The 10,667-nt window shown below is 35.4% G+C and overlaps 1 protein-coding gene across 1 annotated transcript; it reads left to right on the forward strand.

The window, feature by feature from the left end:
* The first annotated feature begins 243 nt into the window (after nucleotides 1-243).
* LOC111709540 (DNA replication licensing factor MCM3) lies at nucleotides 244-10,569 on the forward strand. The gene is made up of 16 exons (XM_023483238.1): nucleotides 244-392; nucleotides 1,033-1,155; nucleotides 1,236-1,410; nucleotides 1,565-1,687; nucleotides 2,173-2,366; nucleotides 3,479-3,695; nucleotides 3,994-4,115; nucleotides 4,357-4,497; nucleotides 4,971-5,195; nucleotides 5,742-5,825; nucleotides 5,961-6,333; nucleotides 6,744-6,853; nucleotides 7,164-7,253; nucleotides 9,149-9,299; nucleotides 9,815-9,886; nucleotides 10,347-10,569. The coding sequence occupies exons 1-16, from the start codon at nucleotides 292-294 to the stop codon at nucleotides 10,425-10,427; spliced, it is 2,382 nt and encodes a 793-aa protein (XP_023339006.1). The 5' UTR covers nucleotides 244-291; the 3' UTR covers nucleotides 10,428-10,569.
* The last annotated feature ends 98 nt before the right edge of the window (nucleotides 10,570-10,667 follow it).

Raw genomic sequence — 10,667 nt, forward strand, 5'->3', positions numbered from 1 at the left:
AATGACACTCAAGTAATGGATTTAGAGTATTTATGAAAGGATAATATGTACATGCATCTTATGTGTTACAGCAGGCATGCACAACCTGTCCTTAACCCTGTTGTTGACTTCAATTATTTAAGAGAAGAAATTTGAAATTGAGTTTCTGGTTTTATTCCAATGTTCATAGATTTCCTCAAAGATGGTTCCATGGTTCTGTTAACTTGTTTTATTCTACATTTACAACATAGTAATTTTATCCGCAGTGTGAATTTTCTTGAATTTCAGAAATCTGTAGATACTATCAGAACAATGGGTGACGAATACGAACAGAAGATCCGTGATCTCCAGAGGTTTTATGTCGACTTCTTGGACGACAGCGACGACCAGGGAATATACAGTAAACTGGTCAGGTACGTTTAAAGGCCCATCTAGAGGGAAAGTATCGAATTTTGTTTAAGTTATTTTACGCTTAATTATAAGTGACCCTCCATGTAATGATGTCAATGCCCAATTAACAACGGTATCCTTAAAACCTTTATCTGATTAATATTGTGAAAAATATTGTTGTATTTCTAGGTTTGAAAGCGTTAAATTTTAATAATTCCTGCATAGTTTAATGCAGCAAAAATACTCTGGACATTTGCAGAGAAACTAAATAAAAAATAATCAGTTTTCATAATTATAAACATTGATATCTAATTCATTGTTTATCAGACAAAGCTTTAGAGAAACCATCGTAAATTGTCAAATTTACATAAAGGGGTCACTTGAAATTACGCTTACAGTTGTTTGAAAAAGAGGTATTCTGACATACTAAGAAACAAGCGGTATGGGGACAATAATTAGCTTGTTTATAAGATAAAAAGACCAACTTAAACGGATTGTTGGCTTGCTCATTTATACAGATATACCTCAAGCTTTAAGATCTACACAGAAATCTATTTTTTTCCTAAACGTGCCAAACTTTTCTGCACGTACCATCGGTTTTGAATTAATCTGTTTCAACCTAACCTTTTAATTTTGAAATTTGAAATTAATTTCTTATCCTAGGGATATGGTAGAGAGCAAAGGAACGCGACTGATTGTCAGTATCAATGATCTCCGACGCGCGAACCCTGAGCGCGCCAAGGGTCTCATGAACAATAGTTTTGAAGAGGTAGCAGCTTTTCAAAGGTGAGACCTTGCACAAAAAAGAGTTTGTTTTANTAAAATTTGATTTTCAATTTTTAGTTTTTCATGATTTTTTATTTCAGAGCATTGAAGGAGTTTGTCGGTAGCATTGATTCAATTTATGCAAGAGAGAAAGAGGACTTTTTTGTTGGATTTGAGGGATCCTTTGGATCCAAGCACGTGACTGCGCGCACACTCAACGCTCGTCTACTCGGGAGCCTCGTCTGCCTCGAGGGGATTGTTACCAAGTGCTCTCAGGTATTGATCCCTTTCTCCCATTTATTCTTCACACGGAAAAAAATTCTGACATTATCAAATAGAGAATTAGTTGTTATTAATTGATATTATTCCACAAAATTTGATGGAAATTTCTATCTTGTTTAATCATGTTTGTGAGAGGGTTTTTGTTAAGGTTAAACCGAAGGTTGTTAAATCTGTTCACTACTGCCCTGCAACGGAAAAGACGATTGAAAGAACGTACACAGATCTGACTTCTCTGGATGCGTACCCCAGCACTGCAGCTTATCCTACCCAGGTATTATATCGAACGATTTTTTCAAGGGGTATGATGAATATACCCCCTCCCCCCCATCCCGGTCAGGGGATGATGATTTCCCCTTCCCTTGTTTTTCTATGGTAGGTTTCTTTTTCGGTTTTCTTGTTTTACCCTTACTAGTGGACTCCAAATTTTTTTCAGTGTATGGGGGGAGTATATACTGAAAAACACAGGGGGTTTATATATTCTTGACAAATCACTCATCCTCTCTTTTTTTAAAATCATTTTTCCCTCCCACTATAAAGGTTTTTTGGTGCAACATTTTTTCCCCCGAGTTGCGGAAAATAAATGATTTTTAGGTGAAAATAATTACATTTTTGGATAAAAAGTATGAAAAAGGATGATAAAACTTGGCTGGGTAATTAAGAAAATATTCTCTGATTAAATAAGAAAAGTATTTCATCGTTAAGTTGGACAGTTGACACTTATACCGTTGAAATAAATCAATACATCATCAATTCCAGGATGAGGACGGAAACCCTCTTCAGACTGAGTTCGGAGATTGTAAGTTCAAGGACCATCAGACCCTGACCCTACAGGAGATGCCGGAGAAGGCCCCGACCGGTCAGCTCCCGAGGAATTGTGACGTCATCCTGGACAACGATATGGTTGACGCAGCTAAACCCGGAGATAGGGTTCAAGTTGTAGGATGCTTCAGGTAAACCCTGAGATAGGGTTTAAGTTGTAGGATGCTTCAGGTAAACCCAGAGATAGGGTTCAAGATGTAGGATGCTTCAGGTAAACCCGGAGATAGGGTTCAAGTTTTAGGATGCTTCAGGTAAACCCGGAGATAGGGTTCAAGTTGTAGGATGCTTCAGGTAAACCCGGTGATAGGGTTCTAGTTGTAGGATGCTTCAGGTAAACTCGGAGATAGGGTTCAAGATGTAGGATGCCTCCGGTAAACCCGGAGATAGGGTTCAAGTTGTAGGATGCTTCAGGTAAACCCGGAGATAGGGTTTAAGTTGTAGGATGCTCCAGGTAAACCAAGAGATAGGGTTCAAGATGTAGGATGCTTCAGGTAAACCCGGAGATAGGGTTCAAGTTTTAGGATGCTTCAGGTAAACCCGGAGATAGGGTTCAAGTTGTAGGATGCTTCAGGTAAACCCGGAGATAGGGTTCTAGTTGAAGGATGCTTCAGGTAAACTCGGAGATAGGGTTCAAGATGTAGGATGCCTCATGTAAACCCGGAGATAGGGTTCAAGTTGTAGGATGCTTCAGGTAAACCCGGAGATAGGGTTCTAGTTGTAGGATGCTTCAGGTAAACCCGGAGATAGGGTTCAAGTTTTAGGATGCTTCAGGTAAACCCGGGAGATAGGTTTCAAGTTGTAGGATGCTTCAGGTAAAAACCCGGAGATAGGGTTCAAGTTGTAGGATGCTTCAAGTAAACCCGGAGATAGGGTTCAAGTTGTTGGATGCTTCAGGTAAACCCGGAGATAGGGTTCAAGTTGTAGGATGCTGAAGGTATAGCGTAGTGTCGGATCTAATTCTATGTTTTGTCGTATATAATTAAAAGAAGTTCTGCAAAAAATTATTAATTTTTATAATTATTTGTAATCCCTTGCCTCTTACTTTAAAAAGAACGAATATCATATATCATAGAAATTAGAAACAATGAATAAGTTATATTTTCAATTAAATAATCTACGTGGGATCATTTAGAGGGGTAGATATGAATTTTTAATAATAACATTTATTTTATCTTTTGTAATTATGTAATCGTTAAAAAAACGGGAGGATGAATAGTTTTTTAATATTGTTTGAATATTGTAGATGTTTGCCGAACAAGCAGCAGGGCTACACCGGAGGAACCTTCAGGACGGTTGTCATCGCGAACAACATCACCCTTCTCTCCAAGGAGGTCACTCCAAACATCACAGGGAAGGATGTGCATGAGTGCAAGAAGTTCTCTAAACAGAAAGGGAGTGTGTTCGATATTCTCTCTAAAAGCTTGGCTCCCTCCATTCACGGTCACGAGTTCGTTAAGAAGGTAACGAGAACTTTTCAAGCTTTTCATCATTCAAATTACAAAAATTATCCCTGATAGAAAACTATCCATTAAAACAATTTTGAGTATGTTAATAGCTTAAATTCTTATTTGATCATGAAATTGAATGCATTTACCTTCTTTTTTATTTGTTTTAATCTGTTTATCTGAGAGGTAGAGGAAAGATAAGGATTAGATTTTTTGAATAGCTTAGTCGATTGATTTTCACAAATAAAATTTTTTATAAATGGAAGTATGACGTCCTTAAAACCCTGATTTGTCTTGTATCTGTTTCTGTTAGGCCCTGCTGTGTATGCTGTTGGGAGGAGTGGAGAGAAACCTACCAAATGGAACCCGTCTCAGAGGAGACATTAACATCCTTCTTATTGGAGATCCTAGTGTTGCAAAATCTCAACTTTTAAGGTAAACATTAATCATTTTTATCAGCGATTTATTTGTTTTTGGTGATCAGAGCTGTGAATTTTTAAATTTACGATAAAAGTTAAAAGGAGTACATAAATTCTTTGGGAGTCAAACCCCTTTCTTAACCCGTCTTGTAAGAGTAAATTTTACTTTTAGAAAATTTTAGAATTCTAAAGATTTAGCTAGAGAGCTTAAATTATGACTCGATCAAAAAAAGCTCATATACTTTATTTTTCCTTAGATATGTTCTGAACACAGCTCCTCGCGCTATTGCAACCACTGGTAGAGGAAGCAGTGGTGTTGGTTTAACAGCTGCTGTCACCACAGACAAGGATACTGGAGAACGACAGCTGGAAGCAGGAGCTATGGTTCTAGCAGACAGGTAGCTTTCAGATTTTTTTTTCATGGTTGTAAGCTCTCAAAAATGATTAAAAAATTATATTTGATGCCACTTAGTACATAAGCCCATATCTTAACAATTTTTATTCATAAAAAAACTCGAGTAAAAAACGAAAGATCAAACCATTTTTGGTAAAGCATTATGAAGGGAAATGAAAGTCTTCAAATTTATATTTTATATTAATATTTTTACATAAAACTAAATGCTCATAAATGGCGCTTCAAAAGGAAAGGAATGGGGTATTTCCTAATACTTCCCACTTTTATAAATCCATGAAATATATCGTGGGAAAAATCATGATTTTTTTATGACTGGTGCGCGGGGGAAGGGAAGTGGAGGATTCTAAGGAAATATAAATCAGTTTATATAAATCAACGCTGATCTTAAAAAAAACAAACATTTTATGTTAAAAAAAATTATTTAAAAGAAAAAGTTGATATCTAATGATATTCCAGAGGTGTTGTCTGTATTGACGAGTTTGACAAGATGACTGATGTTGATAGAACCGCGATCCACGAGGTCATGGAACAGGGTCGTGTCACCATCAGCAAGGCAGGGATTCACGCGAGCTTAAACGCGCGTTGTAGCGTGCTTGCTGCCGCTAACCCTGTTTATGGTCGGTATAATCCCTACAAATCCCCCATGGAAAACATTGGTCTTCAGGATTCTTTACTTTCAAGGTATTTCAAACTAAACATTTAAACTATTATTTAATAAACATTTAAGGGACTTTAAATGTAATTCCAGATGATCCTCAACTTTAAGATTCACAATGGCACCCTTTCAAACTTTTTACGAGTAACAATCAGGAATTCACTTTTGTTAGAGAAACCTTAATTAAAAACAATCTACTTTCAACTTGAAAAATAAAATCATCTCATTCATCCTCTGATCAGACCGTTAATTCAGAATGAGGGGTCACTTGAAATAACGTCACCAGTCCCTTTTTAATTAAAAATAATATTCTGGTAGAAAATACACACATATATCAATTCTGTTGACCTATACAATTATAATAAACGGTACTTAACAAACAGAAGTAAAAAAGAATAAGGAATAACTTCAGAAATATGAATGTAGCGTGAAAACTGACGGAAATTGTTAACACTAAATAGTTCTTTCTTAAAACTGTTTCTCAATGACCTATATGAATTTTCTTATTTAAAAATTGTCTTTCCCCTGAATTAATTCGAATAGAATTTTTTTACACAAAATATGATGTTTAGGTTTGACTTGTTGTTCATCCTGCTTGACACTATAGATGTGGATAATGATCGTAAGATCGCTGATCATGTTGTAAGAATGCACAGGTAAGGCTAAAAAACTATACATTTTTTAGAGAGGGGGGGGGGTTGTCTCCTGGTTTCAGACCACCTTTTTTATAAAGCGTATATTTAGTTAGTTTTTTTATCCACGTTGATTTAATTTATTATTAATTCCTCCAGGTACCGAAACCCTAATGAACAGGACGGCGAGGTCCTGAGCATTGCTGCGGACGCGGACGTGTTAACTACCAAGGACCTTGAGGGAGAGGAGGACGAGAACGAAGAGACGCCGATGTACGAGAAGTACGACGCTCTTCTACACGGCAACTCCCGGAAGAAGTCCGACAAGATTGTTAGCGTCCAGTTTATGAAGAAATATATCCACATCGCTAAATGTATCCGCCCCGCCATGACCGACGAGGCAAGCAGTATTATCGCCGAAGAATACGCCGATTTGAGAACGGCGGATTTCGCCAACGATATGGCAAGAACCCAACCTGTGACTGCTAGGGCACTAGAGACACTTATTCGTCTCGCTACTGCTCACGCTAAGGTATGTTAACAAAAATTATTCATTCATTCGCCTTTGTCATGAAACTGAACACTGCCCCAAACTCAAATTTTCCAATCTTTATGAAAGAAGGCTCTCCCCCCGTTAAACTCTGCGTCCCAACCCTTTACGGTGCTTTACCATCTATTGTGTTTTATCCTGAGTACAATTATAGTGTTAATTAAAAGTCTAGGTTGAGAACAAAAGTATAAACTCGTCTCGTTAACTTTTTTCTAGATAATCTTTCAACAAATTTTTTTCGTCCTTTAAATTGCCTGTGATACTACTGATGTGTCTACTCTAAATGTATCATTTAAAACCACTGTGCCTCCTCTGCATAAAATTTCCTTCACAGGGCTGGATCACTGCCATCATTTCCTTATCTTGAGATTAATGGTATTGTTAACTCCTAGGCTAGGTTGAGTAAGGTGGTTGAGGAGGAGGATGCCGAGACAGCTATACAGCTGGTACAGTTCGCATACTTCAAGAAGGTTCTCACTAAGTCAAACAAGAGAAGGAAAAGGTAAGAAGCACTCCTGCGGTAGTAAACCTAAAATTTATCTAGTAATGGAATAACTATTTTCTTCTTCTTAACAACTTTTTACCGTCATAAATTCAAACAAAAATTTAATATTTGATTTAACGACACAAAAATTATTTTTCTACGAACAATTATTTTACCTCAGGATACATGTGTTAATTAAGTCTTAATTCTGATATTTTTTTTTTTTTTTGTTTTAATCTCATCAAACAATGAAAATTGCCAGAATCCAATTACATCATAAATGCAGTGATTTAAACTGAAGCCGTTCTAAATTTTGAACCTTCCTTAGGGATGATGGTAGTGAGGATGAGGAAGGGATGAGCCAGGAGGATGAAGAAGGAGATGAAGAAATCCGTCCTACTCCGAGTAAGAAACCAAGGTACACATATTTCAAAAGTTTCCAACCGGTTGAAGTGAGTTTTGCAATTCATTTCAACTCGTCAATTTACCCACTGACTTTAGTTTTGACAGCTCAGAAACTACTTCCCCCACACAGTTTCGTAGTGTCTCTTAGTCAACTACAAACCAAAGTTTTGGTTCCTTAGTCTAGTTCAGTTTTTGGATTACTCCAAGGACCACCATAGGGATGTAGTATGAGTTACAGTGGTTAACATGATAAGAAGTTTCTTGTTATTCTTCTAATAGTAAAATAAGGTAGATTTAATGCATCCACGTATGCATAATATATAAGATGGGTTCTCTGTTTATTTTTTTTATGTCATCGCATTTTAGTTTTATGATAAACTTTCAATCAACGTGTTTTCCCCCCTTCTTCCAAAGCTTCATCGCAGTTGGAAGTCTTGTAAGTACATTTCTAGTTATATTCAGGGGATTAAATTTTCTCATTGTGCTTATGACCCAAACCTGACCAAGTTTCGGTTCTCAGGCACACCATGATAATGATACGTCAACAGCATACGTTTTTAGAAGCTATTCATCACATTTTTATAGCATGACAACATGACAAGAACAACAAACTTAAAAACAATACTTTTTCTGAGCGCTAGAGGTTTTAAACTTTTTATTCGGATTGAAGTTTTACAACCAGTGCAATAACTACCATTTTTGTGCCAATGCCTGTAATTCGCTATGTAGAATGGGTTGTTCTGACTTTTTATTATCTGATTTTTTGCATTTTATTAAAACCAAAACTGTAAATTTTTTAAAGGTATCTTTAATCGCTAGAGATGTTGCAAAATTCGTATTTTAGGTTAAACAGTGAAAAGTTAGTTTTCCATAATAGTGGTGTACGATAATATAACGAAAACTTTAAACTTTATCCATTCACAGAACGGGTTTCATGATAAGATTTTAGGTATCAAATGTAGCGTAAACTATTTTGGGAAAAATGTTCGGATGATTTTTTCTCTCTTATTTTGACAAAGCTTTTAAAGTTAATTTTGTTGGAAATTTCCTCTCCTTCACTAGTGGATGTTATTAAATAAATTTAACGTCAATTAGAATTTCCACAATATTTGAGATTGTTGTATAACCATTTTAATATATTTATTTTTCAAATATTTGTAAAATTTGGGCTAAAACTTGGAAGGAGAATTAATTTTCTCTTGTACTAAATGTTATTAAGTTAATTTTAGTATTACAAAACATAATTCATAGAATTTTTAACTTTTTTTCAACCTGCTTATATGGTAAATAGTCTGAAAATTCCTTGGAGTTAGAGTAAGTTTTCCAGAGTTTTCTCTTTTTCCTAATAACTTTCATTATTCCTTTCTGCATCCAGGGAGGATTGTTTCCTCCTTTTACAACTTTTAGCGGCACAGAATCCTCAACTAGATTGTTCAGTTTACCCCTAAACACTTCCCTGGAGGACACTGTAGTCTCCATCTCCATAGCCTGAAAATCGGCACGTTTCAAATTTCTAACTTTCACTTTCTCACTTTTATCAAAATATTTCATTTTAGCATGAACTAAAATCTTTACATGGTCGCTAGACCCCAGTGGTACAACGTCCTTAGAGAAGGAACAATATTAAAATTGCTTGAATGCACTAGATCAGGCATTGTTCTAGAGTTATGAGTTAAAAAGTTTACATTCTGTGAAATAAAGTTTTCCTGAACTACAACTGTTTGATTTACAAGTTTAAAAAGCATTTTATTTGTTAGCAATCTTTGTATTTTTTCTAATACAAATTATCTAACAGGTTGTGGAAAACCTTTTAAAAAATGAAAATTTAAAAGAAAAAAAAATCGATGTACGTGATCGGAATGTATAGCATAAACTTAGACAAAAATAATAATATTGAATAATGTTCAGAAAAGGATCGGCTGAAGGTATAAGTGTAGAGGAGAGTGAACTACTCGCTGCTACTGCTGCAGCTTCTAAACCTGCCACCGTTGAGGTCTCCTCGGAGAGATATAAACACTTCATGTCTCTATTATACAAACTTGTCCAAGAGAACTATCAGGTATTTTGTGATAGATATGGGATTTTTTGGGAGATATATAATGGGTGGTGGGGGGAGATGGGCGGCAAGTCGAGGAGAAAGTGTAAGTTTGTTAAGAATGTTAGCTTAATATATAAGAAAGTGAAAGAGAAAGTCCAAGTGATCTGAGGAAAAGTGAAAGTTAGGGTCTAAGTGAGGAGAAAGGGAAGTAGGTTGAAGTTGGATGAGGAAATGAAAGTTTGCAAGTGGAAGAAATAAATTTAAATGAAAGTTTGATGACTCAATGGTGTATATTTTCACGAATAATCAACCTACCTTTTTAAAAAAAAAATTTTCCCTCAGATGTAATGCAGTTTTGCAAACATTAAGGGTTTTATTCGCTGAATTGGGGAAGATAGATGACTTAAGGGGTAANATCGTCAAAATTATACACCCCTGGGATGATAATAAAGTGAATAACTTTTGATTTATAGAAGAAGCGGGTTGCAAAGCTAATAATAATAATAAGATTTAAATTGATGGATATGTTATTTCAGACTCAGTCCCTGGAGATGCAGCAGATTTACACTTTCATGGAGAGGAATGAGAAGCAAAAACCATTTTCTGAGGTAAACAGAACAAAGTTAATTTTCTTCAGCAAATGCCAATATTAACCTTATCATTTCGAATTTGATAAAGTGTGCGATAACAATTTACGTTCTTGAGTTTCTAACCAGATAACAGCGCTTAGGTTTAATTTTGTTCCACAGCTTGCATAATTTGAGTCAACTGGAAACCCTTGATGTGAGCAAAATTTTGAAAATTGATTAACTTTAATTTAAGGATTTCAAAAATTTGACTGATTTAATAAATTTTTCTTAGCTTAGTTTTAATTTATCTTGACCTGTGGTGAAAAGTACATAGTTAAGACATTAGACGATTATTTTAAAACATTAAAATGTTAGTTTTTCGGAACATAATCCACTTGATAAATGAGAAATAAAGATTTTTCAGAAATTTTGTTTTTTTAAAACTGTTACTAGGCTGAGATTGATTTTCAGAATTAAGATTTTTTAAATATTTTATTAGGCTGAGATTGATGTGGTGTTAGACCGTATGCAGGACGAGAACAAGGTGATGAGGAGTGGGGAAACCATCTACATCATCTAGACCAACCTCGACACCAACCTCATTACCATCTTCAACATCGAGAACATTATCACAATGATTCAAGATCCTAACCTTGCTGGCCTTATCTGATAGTACAAGCATAGTTTGCCAGTTTTTATGCAAATATATTTTTATATTTTTACTTATCGGTTTTTTCATCTCACCATTTTATATTTTCAGATATATTTACAATGAAGATTAATTACTGTAAGAAAGGGTCCAGTAACTTTTTGATACTAG

The sequence above is a fragment of the Eurytemora carolleeae genome, unplaced genomic scaffold (genome assembly GCF_000591075.1).
Source record: "Eurytemora carolleeae unplaced genomic scaffold, Eaff_2.0 scaffold980, whole genome shotgun sequence".
Classification (NCBI taxonomy): Eukaryota; Metazoa; Arthropoda; class Copepoda; order Calanoida; family Temoridae; genus Eurytemora; species Eurytemora carolleeae.

Coding starts and splice junctions, on each gene's coding strand:
- LOC111709540 (XM_023483238.1), top strand. CDS start 292: ATGGGTGACGAATACGAACAGAAGATCCGTGATCTCCAGAGGTTTTAT. Junction 393..1,032: donor ATATACAGTAAACTGGTCAG/GTACGTTTAAAG, acceptor TTCTTATCCTAG/GGATATGGTAGAGAGCAAAG. Junction 9,300..9,814: donor TTGTCCAAGAGAACTATCAG/GTATTTTGTGAT, acceptor ATGTTATTTCAG/ACTCAGTCCCTGGAGATGCA.